At 30.2% G+C, this 20,272-nt stretch overlaps 1 protein-coding gene across 1 annotated transcript in view; it reads right to left on the bottom strand.

Annotated features, from left to right (window-relative positions):
• The window catches only part of LOC142333921 (late secretory pathway protein AVL9 homolog), a 50,889-nt gene extending 30,617 nt beyond the window's left edge, over nt 1-20,272 (bottom strand). Inside the window, exons 1-3 of the mRNA XM_075381538.1 lie at nt 20,100-20,272; nt 15,460-15,666; nt 5,290-5,524 (exon numbers count right to left, since the gene is read on the bottom strand). Of these exons, the coding sequence (XP_075237653.1) occupies nt 5,290-5,524; nt 15,460-15,666; nt 20,100-20,183 (526 nt within the window). The 5' untranslated portion in view covers nt 20,184-20,272. The remainder of the gene's footprint in view (nt 1-5,289; nt 5,525-15,459; nt 15,667-20,099) is intronic.

Below are 20,272 nucleotides of genomic sequence, written 5' to 3'. Positions count from 1 at the left end.
TCTGATTTGAAAAAATCTTATTTTCCTCAATTTACAAAATGATTGGCTACATAACACCTCAAAAGTAGAGATGAATTCATAAATAGAATCAAAGAGTAGATGAGTATTTTAACAGTAATATTCTTTGAAGAGAGAATAGACAAGTTGGTGTCACGATACAAGTGCTTGAATTTGGGCAGGAGGAATCAAAGAGTAGATGGTACTTTGGTAGTACTGTTGTTTGAACACAGAATAGACAAGTTGGTGTCAATGATATGACAAATAATTGAATTTGGGCAGGGATTAATATGTTGGAAATATAACTTTTAATATATAGTCAATTTTTGAAAATTTATTATTTTTTTATAATTTAGAGGTTAATCTATAAAATAACCCTCATTTTTACATTATGATTTCTATTTTAATGAATTAATCTAGAAAATTTTAATCTTAACTATGATGTATAAGTTAATCCTTTCATTAGTTATTAAATTTTAGTTTTGAAGATCACATTTCACACACCAAAATTGATAGATGTTTCCAATGTACCATATGCAATACATTCAAATAAACAACTACGACTGATAATGTAAATCAAATAAGAATTATTGCTTTCCATAGAAAGGTTATGTATTATACACCTTGTATTCAATCATTACAGTGACCTTACTTTTGATTATAAAATTTAAAACTTTGCGAATTTATGTTTTACATTTCTATAATCAATAAATCAAGCATCATCATTTTATTAAACTATATTTTTGAGGATCTCTCCTTTTCTGTTTTAGCCTCTGGAACCACCATAAGGTATTACTTCAGAGGATAAATGAGGCTGTTATGTATGAATGTAAATGAAGTATATCGTGTACAGTCTCAGGTTGACCATTCCTGAGATGTGTGGTTAATTGTTCCCAACCACCAAAAAGAACACAATATCTACGACCTACTATTCGAATCTGTATATTTTTGAGAGTAGAACATAAAATAAAAAAAAATATATATATATTCAGCATTATATGTCTTTCTAATGGTGTCCCAAAATTCATGCAAGATTTGAATTTTGTGCCATTTGTGCGGTAGTGTTGCGAATGAAAAAAAAGACAGCGCGCCAGCTGACAGTTCAGAGTTATTAAAAATGGAGCACTACATGAAAGAACAACGCGTTTTCATTGTTGAGCAATATTTTAAAAATGATGAAGGTTTAGCAGCTACAGTTTGCAATTTTCATACAAAATATGGTCGGAATAGTGATTTAACTTAATCAACTGCGTAAAAATTTGGGGTTCAGAAAATCCACAAGTGGTTGTTGAGAAACAAATGCATTCATAACATGTCACTGTTAGGTGTGGATTTTGAGCTAGAGGCATCATCGGACCATTCTTCTTCAAAAATGCAGCTGGTCAGACAATAACAGTTAATGGTGCTCGCTATCGTGACATGATAAACCAGTTTTTTGTGCCTAAATTTCTAGATATGGATTTGTATGACATGTGGTTTCAGCAAGATGGCGTGTGGTGCCACACATCATACAGCCCAAAAAACAATTCAATTACTGCATGAGTCATTTCCTGGTCATATAATTTCTTATTTTGGTGATCAGAATTGGCCACCCAGATCATGTGACTTAACGTCGTTAAGTCACTTTTTTTTTCTTTGAGGTTTTTTGAAGCCTAAGGTTTATGAAAACAAGTCTACAACCATCCACACCTTGAAGGAGGAAATTGAGTGTTATATCAACAAAATTCAGCCACACTTATGCAAAACGGTCATGGAAAGTTTCTACAGAAGAGTGTGTATGTGCCTGGAAAGCCATTTATCCGATATGCTATTCCATGCATAACACTATACTGTATACTTTTTTTTGTCTTCAGTCATTTTGACTGGTTTGATGCAGTTCTCCAAGATTCCCTATCTAGTGCTACCCCCTACATCCTACATCCCTAATAATTTGTTTTACATATTCCAAACGTTGCCTGCCTGTCTGCACATTTTTGTCCTTCTACCTTTCCCTCCAATATTAAAGCGACTATTCCAGGATGCCTTAATATGTGGCCTATAAGTCTGTCTCTTCTTTTAGCTATATTTTTCCAAATGCTTCTTTCTTCATCTATTTGCCTCTAAGTACCTCTTCATTTGTCACTTTATCCATCCATCTGATTTTTAACATTCTCCTATAGCACCGCATTTCAAAAGCTTCTAATCTTTTCTTCTCAGATACTCCGATCGTCCAAGTTTCACTTCCATATAAAGCGACACTCTCCAAACGTATACTTTCAAAATTCTTTTCCTGCCATTTAAATTAATTTTTGATGTAAACAAATTATATTTCTGACTGAAGGCTCGTTTCGCCTGTGCTATTCGGCATTTTATATCGCTCCTGCTTCGTCCATCTTTAGTTCTTCTACTTCCAAAATAACAAAATTCTTCAACCTCCATAACTTTTCCTATTTTCACATTCAGTGGTCCATCTTTGTTATTTCTACTACATTTCATTACTTTCGTTTTGTTCTTGTTTATTTTTATGCGGTAGTTCTTGCGTAGTATACTTTATGAATCAATAAAAAATTTACAATTTTTAATTAAAAACCTGTGTTTTCTATCAAAATTTTGGGACACCTTTATTTCAGTATATTATTATTTATAAATTTATTAAACTTTCCTTATAACTACTATCATTTTAATATAATAATTGTCCCATAACTTATTATTTGTGGTTATGTACAATATGTATTCTATTTAATCAATATCAGTGTGTTTACTTCGTTTATTTTATTTTGTGGTTTCCTTAAATTATTCATCTTCTTTAATATTTTATTACATATTAGTATCGATTTATTTCTATATACGCAATTTCCTTTTATAAAAAAATGATAAATGGTTATCATATATGGCATTACTTTTATCTCCTTCAGTTGTGAATTACTTCATTGTAAAAAAAACCTCCAAGTTAATCTTGACATATAAGTTGACAATTGAAATAAAAAAAAAAAAATTTACATGTGGGTCGATTTATTCAGTAAAGTTTATATTATTATAATTTTCTAGGATTATTTCTTAAAATGTAAATTAATACTTCATAAATATTATTATTACTTTAAAAAAATGAGAAGTAATTTTAACCTTCAAGTTAATTTTAGAAGGTAAATTGAAGATAAATAAATCAACAAACATATACATGAGTTACATAGATCTGTAAAAGTATTTATTTCATCATGTAGAACAGAAAAAATGCTTTAATTTTTTAATCAAAAAAATAATAGAATTAAAATATAAAAGAGAAGAATTTTTATAATTAATACCAGAATATAAAGTATATAAAAGAAGAACTGTAAGAAAATATATTGTAGTATGAAGAGAGGTAAAACAAGAATATAGCCAATTCCTACTGCTTAATAATTTAAACAGTACAGAAGAAACAATCAATAAAGGGTTTAAAACAAAACAAGACTAACAAAAACACAGAATGGGAAAAATGTTGAGATCTTTTAATATTATTTTAGCTGAAATTAAAATGATTTAGAAGAAAGGATCTATATATTGTTATGAGAAAAAAATTATTTATATTTGTAAGTATAATAAGAAGGAAATGGATATTAAAACACCAGACAACATATCAAAAGTAAATAATAATATTTATTTACTGTCATAAATACAAAGTAATGTTAAAAAAAAACACATTATCTAAAGCCAAGAAAGCTTTTACAAATATTTAACTCTGCTGATACCTCCACAAATTTAAGAATCTATGAGATACGGTTCGAAAATAAGGGCTGATTAGTAACAAAAAGAGAATAGATGAAAAAATGAAGAATTTGTTAATGGTTTCAAATATTTTATTATTATTAATATATTTCTTTCACATTTACAGAATTAATAATTAATGGAGTAATCCTAATACTAATTATAATATTACTTAACTTAATCATACTTAATTTAACATTGTTTTATAATACAATTTAATATTTCTTACTTAACTTAATTATACTTAATTTATATTATTTGTAAAAGATGTAAGATTAGGTGTCCACAAGGGTCTTGCCCGTTTTGTGGCACCATCCCTTTTCTATTAATCATTTTAGTTAGAGTAAGGGGAAAAAGTAAACAGTTTTATCTTATATAGGAGGATTAGTTTTGGTTCAATTCATGATTTACTCCGGTGGAAACTTATCTTTTCTGCAGTTAAGTATAGAGAAGATCAATCGTCGTCAAATATTTATGTTTACTAATAAATCTTTCATCCAGTTTCAGTTTCCAGTTTTTAAAATGCTTAATAACACTGATGATGACAAAACATTTTTAAAACGTGTTACATTTACGAATGAAGTGACTTTCCACGTCAGTGGTTGTGTCAACCAGCATAATTGTAGGATATGGGAATCTCAGCAACTCAATGAAAATAATGAGTATGCGAGAGATTCCCCAAAAATAAACGTGTGGTGTGGTTTGATGTCAATCGTGTGATTGGCCCGTTCTTTTTTCATGAACCTACTATCATAGGGAATATTTATTTAGACATGCTACAACTGTAAGTTTTTCCGCAAATTGAACAACAAAGTAACATTGCTGTAATGTTTCAACAAGATGGTGTGCCTCCACGCTTTATCCTAGGCGTTCAATGCGCTCTTAATGAAAGATTCCCTAATTGTTGGATTGATAGGGCTGGTCCTGTGCTTTGGCCTCCGTAAAGCGCAGATTTGACACACTTAAAACTTTCTTATAGGGATACGATAAAAACATTGTCTACACTGAAAAAATCAGGGATGTACAACATTTAAGACAATGGATCACCACTGCTATTGCCACGGTTACGCCTATGATGATCCATCGGACCTGGAAGAAGTTGATTATCGGCTGGATGTCCGCAGAGCGACCAACGGAGCTTATATTGAAACATTCTAAGGTATGTAAAAAAACTTTTTGAGTTGGTGAATTTTTAAGAAAAATACTAACTTGATTATCTTGAGTACTTTCCGAGATAAGATTTTATTAAATTGCTGCAACCTATTTTGATGACCTGTATTTTGCTATTTATAAATTACCTATTTTGTATATTACAAGTTATTTAAGAGTAGATAAATTATAATTGTATGAGTTTTTACGAATGCTATCTCTAAATATTCTTGTTGATCTGCAGTCACACAACAATATTAAAGATATATGAACTGTTAAATAAAGATATACAAGAAAAAATCCATTAATTCACACTGGATTTAAACAGCATTCTCTCCAAATTAAAAAAAAAAAAGTTTACAATACTTAATATAGCATGAAGTAACAACAAAAATATGAAATTATAAATTTTATACGTACCGACAAATAACTGTGATGCATTTTGGAGGTCATCGATTTGATTAAGACAAGCGTTTAAGTGATGATAAGTGTCTTTTAATAAAGAAACTTTAGTAAAATCACCTTCATCAAAATACGCATGCGTTATCAATGACATTTTAACTTGTATATGACCGTACAATGGAACTGAACTTAATACGCAAACAGATTTCTGTACGGTACCGCGTGTAATATCAGCAGTTTTATTTTTCAACTTCTGTAACATTAAGAGAAAAAAGATGATTGAAGTAAAGGATTTAAGATTTGTATCCTTACTTAATATTTTCCTAACTAAAGAACAAAAAAATCACCAGAAATAACTTCAGTGAGATCACAGAATAACTAAGATTACCTAAGAGTCAAAACAGCAACTGAAATTAGCTGATGAGAGTAAAAAGAGTCAATTAGAAATATATAAACTGTTATTTTTTTTCATCTAAAATGTATGAGAATCATTCTAAAACTGAATTTCAAATAAATGAATAAAAATGAAAATGATTTTAATCAGAACAAGTTATTGATCTTTCAACATTACTTCCCCATTATAGTACTATTAAAGTTAGAAAAATACTGTCAAAGAAAAAGCAAAACATTGTCATCAAACAGTACAGCGTAATAATGCATATTTTAAAAACTGATTAACAATTAGAACAAATTATTAATATACAACTGTAATAAAAAAAATCTTATAAGAAATCTCCAGAAGGAATCATTTACCATAAATATTTTTTAAGTAAAAAAATAAATATTTAACTAAATAAAATATAAAAATTATGAAGTAAAATAGTTACTAATATATGTAATCAATAAAAAAATTCCTGTTCTTCGAATGTTCTAGAATGCAGCACGGAATAGATACCCTCCCTTTCAGTACAGCTACTACGAGATAGTCATTGTTACAAATTACACTATTTCATCCACTTACCATCAGCCAAAATTGTTCCGGCTGTAAATAAGATGATGAAAATCCTGACATATATAAAAGAAATTATTTTGTAAAGTTAAAAAATTATTTTTTAAACTGATAAATTATATAATTTTCCATTAATAACCATGATTTGAAATAAAAACCTTTGAAAATACAATTAAAAACTTTGTGCAATTAATAAAAAAACCGAAACGTTATATTTTCGTTTTATTTATTCATTGAAACAAAAAATGTGTTTACAAAAAAAATATATATATAAATATTAATTTATTAAAATTAATTTTTTTGTAATCCATATTTCCTCTCTATATAACATTTACTAACACATTGACAGCATGTATATGTGTATGTGTGTATGTGTGAGAGAGAGACCGAATACTAGTTGTGGCAATTAAGTTTCTACAAAAACCAAAACATATTAAAATAACCTAAATAAACTATAATAAAATTAATTTTTCTTAGTTTAATAATTAAATTTTCTTATTTTGAAAGTGAAAACTACTAAAGTAAAACAAATAATTGAATTTTCCTCTAAAAATATTAACTACATTATACTGGTTACAACGATAGTTTCTTTTCCTAGTTTTATTTATGTATTTGCATCTTTTTTGATGACATTATAAAGATTATTATTTTTATTACTTATACTATTATATAAAAAGAAAGAGAGAAAGATTTGGTTATGTGAAAAAATTAATTTTGACTACACTAAGATGAAGTTTCATATTTACTCTTTCCAAAAAGCCCTTTTGACCTCTGTATGACGTAAAATAAGAATGCTACAGCTCATGGAAATAGTGACGAAAATGGCTGTTTTTATCTGTTGGCAAGTTAGAAAATAGTTTTACTCAAGAAAAAATTATTTTTTAAATATAAAAAAAATATTTTTGGCTATTACAAGGTGGGTAATTATCATGTACTAAAATATTATCGAATCAAAAATGATGCAATAAAATTTTTGAAAATTTTTTCAATTAAAATAGAATACCCTGGGTCCATCTGGTTCCCTAGTGAATGTGAGAATGTCTGGGAATCCAGTCACTGTTTCATATAATATATATATACATGGAGCGTCCCACCTAAAAGAAGTTTATAGGCCTATCCAATGTTTAATTAAAACTAAAAAAAAATAAATAAAAACTTCAAAAACAAACTCAAAAAAGTGGCAACAAAATGTAGAAGTAATACATATTCAGTTTTTTAAATTTCACCCTTTTTGAAATCAGCACCAAATTAAAGATAAATAATTTTAATTAATTATTAATTAATAAGGATAAATAATCTATTTTTTAATAAATTTTTGATAGTGATTTTTAATCTGGCACTGACTTAAAGATCAAAATTTAAAGGATCAAAAAAATACTATTTTCCTTTTAAGGGATTTATTTATTTTTTGAAGAATATTACAACTGATAAAAGCTCAATAAAAACACGGTAAAAAGGTATGAACACTAAAGATAACATATCTGTTATAAACACATGATAAGATATTCTAGAAATAATTCATTATCCATAAAAAAAAAAAAACAAGAATACATTTCCTTGTGCATAACTTGAAACAAGACCAATGCCTTTCCTAAAAATGGCACAAATCCACTCCAAGAATAATAATAAGCATGCCATACCAATTCAAATTTTTTAAGAAAAATGAGGATTGAAGTGGCGTTCTGTTAACTTTTTCACAAAGCCAGATGCACAGTGGCATATCACCATGCCACACCCCTACAAAACTGTATTGCGTTATCTTCAATTTGTTCACCAGAAAGACTGGCTTTATAATAAACATCATTATTCAACATTGTTATAAAAATGACAATTCATATATTTGTATTAACTGTTTCTTAAACTAACAGTTTTTTAATTGTATAATGTTTTTTATTCATGAAAAAATTAAGTTTGTTTATACTTACATTATTTTCAAAGTAAATATTAATTTCTATTTACCATTACTAGAAAAAAATTAATTTTATAAAATGCAGTAAATGATTAACTTAATCAGTATTAAAAAAAAACTTCAGTATATGATATGACAAAGAAATATTTAAGCAAACCCGTTAAAAATTTAAGACAGTTAATTATAAAACTTAAGAACCCAACAAAATTAGATTGGAATGATAAAAGATTAATTAAATAACTGTAACTTAATCGGAAAACAGCTATGAAAATAAAGGATGCTCAAAATCAATGGTTTAACTTAGGAAGAAGAGTAAGTTAAAGATACTACCTTAATGCCAACTCTGTTTAATAAACCATTGACGTGTTATGATCGAAATTCACTAATAAAAAAATCAAGGAGACAGTATACTAAGAAGGAGAATAAATTGAATAAGATTTACAAATGACTTCCCCTTTTTTTATAAAATGAAGCGCACAGAATATTTAACAAATGATTTTAAAATGGGAAGACACTAAGACAGAATATAGCAAAAGAAAACAAAAGTAATAAGGATAGCAGACAACAAGAAATCGCTGCACAAAAGAAGGAAGAACTGAAAAGTAAAATAATAAAGATACGAGGATTTTCTATAATAAAGAGACAAAAGGTAACAGTGGAATAACTATTTAACAGAATAAACTGAAACTGTCTGACATTAAAGATCCTTAACATAGAAAATATAGCTGTTCGAAAAACATTTCCATCACAATAACTTCTTTTGTTTATTTAAAAAATCTTGGCTCTGTTTGAAAAATGTACTGTAGAACAGCGGGTTATGAGAACTTTTTATTTTCTGAAGATATGGAGACATAAAATCAGCCGAAATACACTTAGGATGTTAGAATAGTACATCCCAACCGCGTAGGGGGAAGACACCCATCTTGTGACATTACCAGTCGCCACACCATCCCCCTCCATTCCAAGCCCTGAGGGGCTTTACCGGAGGTCATCTTCAGACCCTCTAACTGATTACATCTCAGTCACCAGCCAGGCCTCGGTCGGGATGCCAGTGATGTAAATGCCTTAGCAAACATTTGCATCAGTAAAATACAAATCAAATTTTGCCTGCACGTAGGCCTCAGAGAGCTTCACATCTAACCTAACATGATTCCTTTAAACTAACTAACCGAGACTGCGGAAGCGCGAACCCTGCGTCTAGTCTAAATTTGACAACACTGTGACTGTGAATTTGACAACATGACTGTGAATGCTTCAGAAAACGAATGAGTTGTAAGTTAAACAGTGCTACACTCATATCAATCAAAATTGTTTTACGCAACATAAAAATTCTGACCTATACCTAGGTCACCTATGTTAGAATAGTACAGTAAAAGTGTGTTTACTATGGAAATTTTTGTAAGCGGATTGAATATTTTAAATCAGACAGACAAGTGTCACTGATTTTCATTGTAACAGAAGACTGGTGGAAACTTTAACTGATGTTTTGGAAAATCACATTAATGATCTTTTTTACAAAGACAGATGAAAAATAGAAGAAATTGCTGAAATTCCTATTGTGAATATCGGTACTGTCTGTTTCATTAACCATGATAAACTGAATTACTGCAAAATGTGGTTTTACTGCAGAAATGGTTTCTGAGATGGTCACTCAAAATCATATAGGTACCCGAATTCAGATTTGTATGAAAAAGACAATTTTTAGCAGGATTTTTAGAGATTGCATAATAACTTTGATGAAACCTGGATTCATTACTTTGAACCAGAATCCAAACATCAGAGTATGGAATGGTAATATCAAAAAAAAAATTCAATACCAACATATCAACCAATAAAATGATTCTAACAATGCTTTGGAACAACAAAAAACCAAATTTATTACAATTAATTGGTAGAAAAACATAAATCTATAGCAAGTATTGCTGTGACATCTAAAAAAATTGTTCTGCAACAATGAATGGGTCAAAAATACAATGAATGTCTCAGTCACAAAGAAGAACAATTTTTTTTAGTGGAATAAGAAAGCTCACAGAACGATGGGACAAGTATTTAAATATAGCTGTGGATTATGTTGAAAATTGGCATTAGTTTTACTGGTATAAATAAATAATCATTTTTCGTAGTCATTTGTTTTTTTAATTATTAAATGATCCTCATACTTAAGTACTGTCTTACCGGACGATTGCAAAGTGAACTAAGGAAGAATTCAATAGAAAGAAACAGTTATTAGAAGTAAAGAAGCATCCATGAAGTGATATGTTTCGAGTTTGTACTTCTGTATAGATTTGAAACAGGAGTACTGAAAAAAATGAAAGACTAAAGGCATTTAAATTATTGGGATGGAGAAGATTAAATTGACAAAATGAAAAAATGATGAGGAGAAAAGTAAATTTGAATAGAAACTTAATCGGAATTTGGAATAAAAAAGTTAACTGGCAGTAAGATATCATGAGATGAGAAAAACTGATTACAATAATATTAGAAGAATCAATGGACAATGAAAGAAGAAAAGGCTGAAAAAGAATAAATATTAAAGACATACGAGATGAAAAAACTGAGTATAATAATATTAATAGAATCAAAGGTGAATAAAAAAAACAAGATGCTGAAAAAGAATAGATATAATTGGTGATGTAATGAAAGTTATCAGGATCTTTAAAGTTTATTGAGGAATAAAGGAGAATGAAGATGATGCAAGGACTTGTTTAAGGGGTGGGTATATAACTGTATGAAGATGATGACTGATTGCGAATTATATTACATGCTTTATTATAAAATTGTTCTCATAGTTTTACAAGAATGAAATCATTGGCAATATCAACAAATGAAGTTACAGAATTTAGTTATTTAGGTAGTAAAATTATAAACTATAGAATTGGTAAACAGGATATTAAAAACGAACTGGTAAAAGCCAGGAATGCTTATATGAAGAAAAATTGTACTGGTAGCAAACTGATTCATGGACTTAAAAGGAATCTTTTTAAATATTTGAATTTAGTGAATAGCCCTGCCATTTTCATCATACATAAATAACTATAATGAAACCCTCCAAAATTGCTATAAAACATTATTCCATTTCAAAAATGCAAGTCCATAAATCAATGTTTTTTATGCCTATACTCAAAAGAGAAATTGAAAATGTAGTAAAATCCGTTAAATTAAGAAAGGCTCCTGGGGTTGATCAAATTACAGTAGATACAATAATGGCTGTAATAGACAAAATATCTGATATACTAGTCTTTCTCTTTAATCTTAGCATAGCATCAGGATTGGATACAAAGCGATTAAAAAAGTACAGGGTCCGGCATATAAAACTGACAATTTTTGAGAGATAATAATTAAACTGTGTTTCGTACTATTAAAACATTTAATATATCAAATTAAAGACCAATTTTTGCAATTTATAGTGAATTACTTACACAGATTTTTTTTTATTTGAATATGTCGTCTAAATGCTTTCCATTACTCTTAACACACTCGCTTAACCTCATTCTAAAATTTGAAATCGATCACTCAATCATCACTTGTGGAACCGCTTCAATTTCTCGTCGAATGGCCTTCTTGAGTTTGGCAATTGACTGTGGTCGACTACTGAAGACTTTACATTTGAGATACCCCCACAGAAGAAAATCACAAACAGCCACATCAGGTGAACGCGCTGGCCAAGGAATGTCGCCAAATGGGGAAATCAAACATCCAGGAAAGGTTTCTCGCAGAACATCCACTGCGATTCTCGCTGTATGGGCGGAGGCACCATCCTGTTGAAACCAAATCTCATATCCTTGAAAGTCATTCGGTTTCGGTAGCAGAAATTCATTCAACATGTTTACGTATCGATGAGATGTTACTGTTACTCTGCGATTTAACAACTCAAAAAAAAATAACGGGCCAATTACGCCGAACTTTGAAACCGCACACCACACTGTAACATATCGACTGTGAAGTGGTTTTTCAAGAATTTGCCGTGGATTACGCGAAGCCATCAATAATGGTAATTTTGTTTATTTACAAATACTGATGTATCCTGGTGGACACTTTCGAGGATGACCTCGCAAGCTGCCTGATCGTTTGCATTAAGTTGCTGCACTAACATCATCTTATACGGATGGAATTTCAGGTCGGCATGAAGAATTCGTCATACACTTTGATCAGAAATGGCTAGCACAGCAGCACGTCTCGCTGCTGAATGTTGTGGAGACCGCATAACAGCTAACCTTACAGCGTTAATGTTTTCAGTTGTTCTCATACTCCATTTTCGTCCTGTCGGTTTCATTTTTAAAGCAGACGATGTGTTCCTAAAATTCTTCACCAGCAACAATATCGTATTCCTACTAGGAATAGACGCATGTCGATTTAAATTGAATGTCTGCGAAATAAACGCTGTGTTACAATAACCGTCATTATTTTTAAAATAGGCTTTGATCACAAACGCTCGTTGTTCACCCGACCACAACATAATGGCTACTGAAATAGCATGAATAGACCTGTCGATGTACAACACTCCCACATTCTCATTGACAGTGGTGCCAACATAACAATTACTACAAAATCGTCAGATTTATATGACGTACCCTGTATTTTTCAAAATACTTAAAAAAACTCATGCGGATCTGATCTGTTTAAATAACTTTTTAAGTAACACAAATTTCAACAGTAATAATCAATTTGGTTTTAGGAAAGGTTGTAAAACTGAAGATGCAATGCTAAATTTATTCTTTGGTATTTATAACAGTATAAACAACAACTGCAAGGTTGCTGCATTATTTAGATATAAGAAAGGCTTTCAATTCTGTTGATCACAAACTCCTAAAAAAACTAAGAAATGCTGATGTCAAAAGAATCTGTGGGGACTGGTTTGCTAGCTTTCTATCAGGTAGAACCCAGCAAGTTAAGTTGGAAATTCTTTGAGTAACATATCCCTCAATATCTGTGGTGTCACTCAGGGCTCTGCACTTTCAGCAGAGCTCTTTTTAGTATACATTAATGATCTATGTGGAAGTGTTTTTAACGGTGTTATCACAGCACTTGCGGATGACACAGCATTAAGTTACAGCGTAAATAGCTTTATAAGATGATCTGTGATGATCTCCAGATGCTTAGTGCGTGGTTTGAATACAACTCTTTGCAGCTGAACACAGAAAAGATCAAGTTAACTGCTTTTAAATTGAGGTCAAATAAGGACCATTGGCCCTTATTTATTTATTGGCCCAATGGTCCCATGTAGGACCATTGGCCTTACAAATGGTTGTACAAATAGTTAACAAATAGTTGTAAAGCTTTTGGTTGTGATTGTAATTAGATCAATGAAACTAATTACATGAAGTACTGGGGAATAACCAAAGATCCTGGACCTACATGAGCTGTTCATAAATAAAAATTAAAGAAAGAACTTGTATATATGTACTGAACACTTTTTCCTCTGCAATAGTTGTCGTGTTTTTGTAATAAAATTTTTGTTATATGCTTTAATCGAAAGCAGAATGCAATATGGCATAACGATATGGGGTGGTAATTACCACAGATCGATGCATCCCTTGATTGTGGGACAAAAATATATAATCAGGACAATGTCTACAAAACCTCATCTTTCGTATTCGTTACAGATTTTTTGACAATGGGACTACCTTTAGGATACCTATATTTTTACAAGATCTAAAAATATTTTTTTTCAAAAGTAGACAAAAACAACAAAATTGCTGTTGGCTAATACACAACCTAACCCACCGGGTTGGTCTAGTGGTGAACACGTCCTCCCAAATCAGCTGATTTGGAAGTCGAGAGTTCCAGCACTCAAATCCTAGTAAAGCCAGTTATTTGTACACGGATTTGAATACTAGATCATGGATACTGGTGTTTTTTAGTGGTTGGGCTTCAATTAACCACACATCTCAGGAATGGTCGAACTGAGAATGTACAAGACTATACTTCATTTACATTCATACATATCATCCTCTGAAGTATTATCTAAATGGTAGTTACCGGAGGCTAAACAGGAAAAAGAAAAAGTACACAACCTACGATCGATCACTCAGGAACTTCATACTACAGAGACAAAATAAAGAGCTATTTTGTAAACTATTACCTTTACGTAACTCCTTGACTTTACAACACTAAAACCGATGAAATAAAGAACTTTACTTATACAAAATTTAAATCTAGTAGTAAACAATGGCTTTTAGGAAAATATAATGTCGAATGTTTATTTCTTTAAGCTGAAATGATGTGTCTTCTCTATCCAAACATATAATCTTCTTTTTATCTACAAAAATTTGAACAAATAAAATAAATCAAATTTATATAGGTATTTTTGACTGTTAAAATACTCAAAACTTCTTCTATTGTTATGCAATTCTGATGGTATAAAGTTTTATTGGCATAGGTCAGATGTTAATAAGTATGAGTATAATTTCATTTACTTTTGTCATAGCCCAAAGTGCTTTTATGTTATATTTTTTATTTCTTTTTATTCATTTAACGCAATTAAAATATGTGATGGTAACTCCTAGACAAGTTTTTTTCTCGGGAGTACCTTATTTCTCTTCATCTTTAAAAAAACACTGTAACAACAAATTGTGTCACAACCATAAATATTAGAAACTTTAATAATGTAGTTGTTTTTAAGTTCAATTAACAATTAAGTTGATATAAGAATTTTTTTGTATGAAAATATAATGTAGCTATGAAATTACGTAAAAAAAGAGCTGAGGAGAAATAACAAATAAATAAATAAAAATATTTGTATAGTTTAATATGTAAAACAGCAAAACAGGTTATAAGAAACCCGACTAAGACATAAAATTTAAACTTTTAAAATATAGTTACACAGAAGAGTGATGAAAATATAGTACAACATAAAATTAAATATTTAAATTGGAGAAAAAGAGAAGTATTAAAATCACGTACCATACTTAATTACAAGGTATCAAGGATTAATAATCTGACTTGTGAAAAGTAATGAAAAAACTAACGGCTGATATATAGATTAAGAGTAGCAGACCAGATTTTAACTAAGACATATCAGCCTTTAATTCGGCTTTTTTATAACTCCTTAAACAGAAAACTGAATCCTTAGACACAAAGATGTTTCCTAAAAGCTTAATAAAGAACCAACTGCACTGCTGTCTGCAACATGTCAACATGATACTACTGATGAAACCAGGACAGCCGACTCTACTACCGTGGTGCTAATACATGGAAGAAGGAATAAATAATAATGAAAAAAAAAGAAAAAAGGAACAATCAACCTATAAAGGGGATGGTGACTTAACCTATCGGTGAAAAAACAGTGCACAAAGAAAAAATGTAAATTACATATGACAAAAGGACTTACCTCAACACGAATCTGCCTAAAACAAGAAATTCCAAAAACCGTTTTATCTGGATCCGTTAAACTGGGTAGATGAAAATAGACGGTATCTTGATCATAATTATGTGATCCATCAGGCAAAGCCAAAGTTGGTAAATATTTCCAACCAGGTGGACATTCATTGTGCTCAGGATCTGTACCGGGTATAAGAGGGGGAAATGAATATTCTACCTGTAAAAAAAAATATATATATAAACAAATATAGTTTTTACTCTGATTAGTACAAAATAATACATTATTTATATATACAGGCAGTTCAAAAAGTAACCTTTATTTGACTACAATAAAAAAACCTGCATAGATAAAAATATTTTATTATATACAACTTAAAACAACAGCTTTTAACAATTTTCAACAGTCGCCGTTTGAAGAAGTCATGGTTCAAGACAACTGGGTTCTTTTAGACACAACTGCTCTCGGGGCGTGACAGATTTAATGCCTGCCTATACAGATTTAAGAGAAAAGACTCACCCCTGTTTATGTACTGCGAGAAGCTAGGTACCTGTCAACACACCTTTTACAGGTGCGTACGCTGGATACAAAGGAGAGACTGAACTAAGAGGGTTCACTCTACAAAATACTATCAACGGAAAAAGAATGGACTGTGGTTGAACAGCTTGCAACCAACATCATAAAACAAAAGGTAGTAGAACTTCGGGAATGGGGTGCGGATTAATGCAGATGTACCAGCTAGGATGGAGAAACCTATGTTTGAGCATAAATGCTTGGAATAGGAACTCCAAGACTGAGAAGAAGAAATCGACTGGAGAGCAAAGGGGTGGTGGACAGCCTCCTACAGAGCCATCGCTCGTCTGCGCTTGCGTGGAACAACGACGGTGATGATGCACAAGGTCTCTCGATCGTCTGAGCTGGTAGGGACCCCCCCCACCCAGGGCTGTGTTATGCTTAACTGCGAGTCCGGCCCCGAAAGGGGAATTGGTGAGATAGGAGATTTAGTCGGTAGGGCACAGGCACACATACACACTTAATAACATCTTGCGGAACCTTTTAGCGAGCCCGACAATTCACCCGTAACTGAGGTTCCTTCAACTCACAAAAAAAATACACACACACAGTAGCCATTTATATTCAAGCATTTGTCATAGAATTTTACTAATTTACAAATACCTCATAAAATTCAGCCAACCTTTCATAGCATTTTGAAGTTTTTCGTCATCGAATTGCTGTAAAGCAAGCCATTTGATGCAAGTCTACTGTGAAACTTTGAAGAAACATAGGCGAGCCATTCAGAACAAACGTCGTGGTATGCTGTCATCCGGTGTTGATTTTTGCATGACAACACTCGTCCTCACAGTGCTCAAAGAACTCAAGAACTTCTGAATTAATCTCAACAGTATATTTTTGATCATTCTCCTAACAGTCCAGACTTGGCGCCGAGTGATTTTCATCTCTTTACTCATACGAAGAAATGGCTTGCGTCGCAGCATTTCAATGACGATGACGAAGTTCAATGCTTGAACGTTTTAATATATTATTATTTGAAATGAATGTTAATATTCCATTCTTTAAACTAGTTTTTAAATATGTGTAGCATTTAATTTTTGCAATTCATTGAAATAAACTTATGATTGGATTTACAACTTTGTTTTATATACTCTTTTTGTTAATCTAATCCGATAAGTTGATGATGAAGATGATGTTTATGAGCTCTTTGGCAAAGACCTTGATCACGTCTGAACTTGCATGACAAACATCAACACTAACAGCCACTCAATTGACTTTAATTCATTATTTATTGCAGTTGGATGCTGGAATAATGCCAAGTTTTAAAGAATGGAATGTCAAGTTTAAAAGTTCAGGGACAAGTCAATTTGAAATTTTTATTAATAATAAACAAAATGTTTTCAAAAGCTTACTGGAAAAGGCTGCATTTGTGTTTAAGAGACACAAAAGATTCAGTGAAAGATGTCAAAATGCAGAAAATGATGAATGTTCTGGCGGTTCTTCCAGTTCAAAAAGGAAGGTGTAGAAAAAATTACCGGATTATTTTATAAGACCACAGCCTCAATCATCAATGACAGTAACAGCCATGAACATTCACAAAAAATTTCCCATTAGATCAATGTAAAAAAATTAATCTGGAAACATAATTTTATACCAGAAAAAAAAATCACAAGGAAATTTGTACTGATATGTTGCAGCAACTTGATAGAGATTCTAACTTTTGGGGTATTTTGATTGAAAAGTATTTTTTAATCAAGAATTAAAAAATACTTGGCAAAGTGAGTCCAAATTTAAAGCTTTGCTCAATGTATTTTGATATTAAAGGTATAATTTTTGGAAAAAATGGTTCTAGAAAATACAACAGGGAGGAACAATCGTTATCAAATGGAAGTTTTGACAAAGTTGAGAGAAAGAGTCCGAAAAAACGACAACTATGGAAACATAATTTCATTCTTCATTACAATGCTCACAGCACTCTGTGAAGCAGTATTTTAACAATAGACATATAATACTGGAACATCTATTTGCTAGATTTGACATTACATGACTTTTTTCTTTTAGACATTAAAATCATTTGATACAGTAAAGCAGAAAATGGAAAATGTGTTAAAACAGTCGACAAAAATTGTTCTCTTCCATATCTTTGACCAATAGAAAACAAGATCTCTGGATTTGTATGCATTTTTAAATCAAAACTAAATTGAAGGGGTCAAGCATTAAATTGTAATACATACAAACAATTTATCATTTATACGTAGTAATCTATTCATAAATAAGTTATTTTATAGATACGCCCCTTATGCGAGTTACATGAATTACCATAGTACTGGTAATGAACACATAAGAGAAAGAAGGACGAATGAAGTTAGATACTGAATTTTTTTAAAGTTTTTAAGAAACTACAATTTATTTTCCACATGAATCCCATATGTGCTGAACAGCTTCCCAAAAGAAACAATTACTAATGAGGCTGGTAAAAACTGTTTTACCAGGCATTTAAATCACAAATACCTGCTTAACTATAATTTTCTAGGATATTTATTTTTGGAGGGAAAGAATTTCCTAATCCAACTCTCTTACTACCTTCTTTCTTACACAAACACACACACGTGTGCAAACACAATCAGTTATTACTAAGGTGTCTAAGGCATAAATTATAATGTGTAAACATCTTACTACAAAAATGTTTAAATGCTACCTCATAATATTTAAATATCATATATATCAATATGTTACTGCGATTTTTTTTTATCAAGATACCAAGTAAAAAATCAATATCTGTATAGCCCTAATATTTTCTATAAATTTTTATTTCTGTAATTCCCAAAATACAACTAGCATTAGAAGAACAATCTTGGGAGGAATCTAATATGATAATTGAAACAGATAATACAATGAACAAACTAGAAAAAATTTAAATAACTTTAACTGGAAAATAAAACTTCAAAATATGTTACATACTTAATAACACAAAAATAATAATTCAAAAATTTAAAATTAGATAAAAATAAAAATCTAAATTGCACAAAACTTTACTAACCTATCACTGGACACAATTATTAAAATTCAAATAATGTTGCAAATATTTTAATACCAAACAAAAAATAATTTAAAAGAACTATTTATATATATTTTAATAAATAAATTTATATATTTTCAATACATTTTGTTAACATTAAATTCATCTGCTAAGTTTGTAACAAAAGTTAAAACACAAGACATAATTAAACTTCAACTTTTATATACACAAAAATATGATCCATTAACTATTAATAAAAACCCTTAATGTTTTTTTTTTTAATTTAACTTAAAAAAACTATATTTTAACTTCTTTGACATAAAAACTTGAAGATACTGTTTTGAAGTCTTTGTATTGATGAAAAAATGCAACAACTTACATTATTCAAAGTGTCTGTCATAGTTTACATGCCATATTTTCAGAGTTATTTTTAATTATTATTATAATATTCTTAAAAAATTGTTTTAATTATATTACTTTAATCAGAGTATATTATGAATAACCTATAGAAAAGTTTTGATATTCAAATTGAGTTTCCTTTACGGTTTATATCAACTGTGTAGTCAATTAAAGGTAAATGATATTTTAATCAATATTCTGCTACACAACAGAATATTACAATGTAAAACATGTTATGCAGTATTAATAATACAGATTATTTATTTTAAAAAGGTTGTGCATCAAATACTGATAATGTTATCAAAAAGCTGAGCAATAAAAGTAAACCTAACCACTGAAGAGAATCCATAACATATTAAACAAATTATTATTTTAATAACAGTACCGCACAAAGTATAATTGCAGTCTTAGTTAATGTTACGTTATAATAGACGCATCAATGCGATTAAATGAAATAAAATAAACAAATATTGTTTAAAAGCTGCAAGTTTTAAACAATAACACGAATACATATATAATTCCATAGCTAACTAATCTCATCTAATTTTCAAACATTTAAATTTAAAACAAATCCTTAATGCAATACTGAATACAACTATAATCCAATATAATAAAAAACTTATATTTTTAATTTATAATTATTCTTTAATATCAGAATACGTAAACAAAAAACTGCAAAAATATCTAACCAATATAAACAAAGTATTTCAACCAAACTTACTTGACATCCCTTTTTATGATGAAAACCGACCACTAACACGTGCAGAACTGGGTTTTCTACTTTATTATAACCGTTTTCACCCATTTGAATGATTATATTTAATGAAATTCAAATACTATTTGGTATAACATACTTCGCAACCACTTTTTCTCCGCCATTACCGTATGTGAACT

Source organism: Lycorma delicatula, chromosome 13 (assembly GCF_047948215.1).
Source record: "Lycorma delicatula isolate Av1 chromosome 13, ASM4794821v1, whole genome shotgun sequence".
Classification (NCBI taxonomy): domain Eukaryota; kingdom Metazoa; phylum Arthropoda; class Insecta; order Hemiptera; family Fulgoridae; genus Lycorma; species Lycorma delicatula.
The sequence above is the reverse complement of the archived record's forward strand: the minus strand, read 5'-3'. Positions and strand labels throughout refer to the sequence as shown.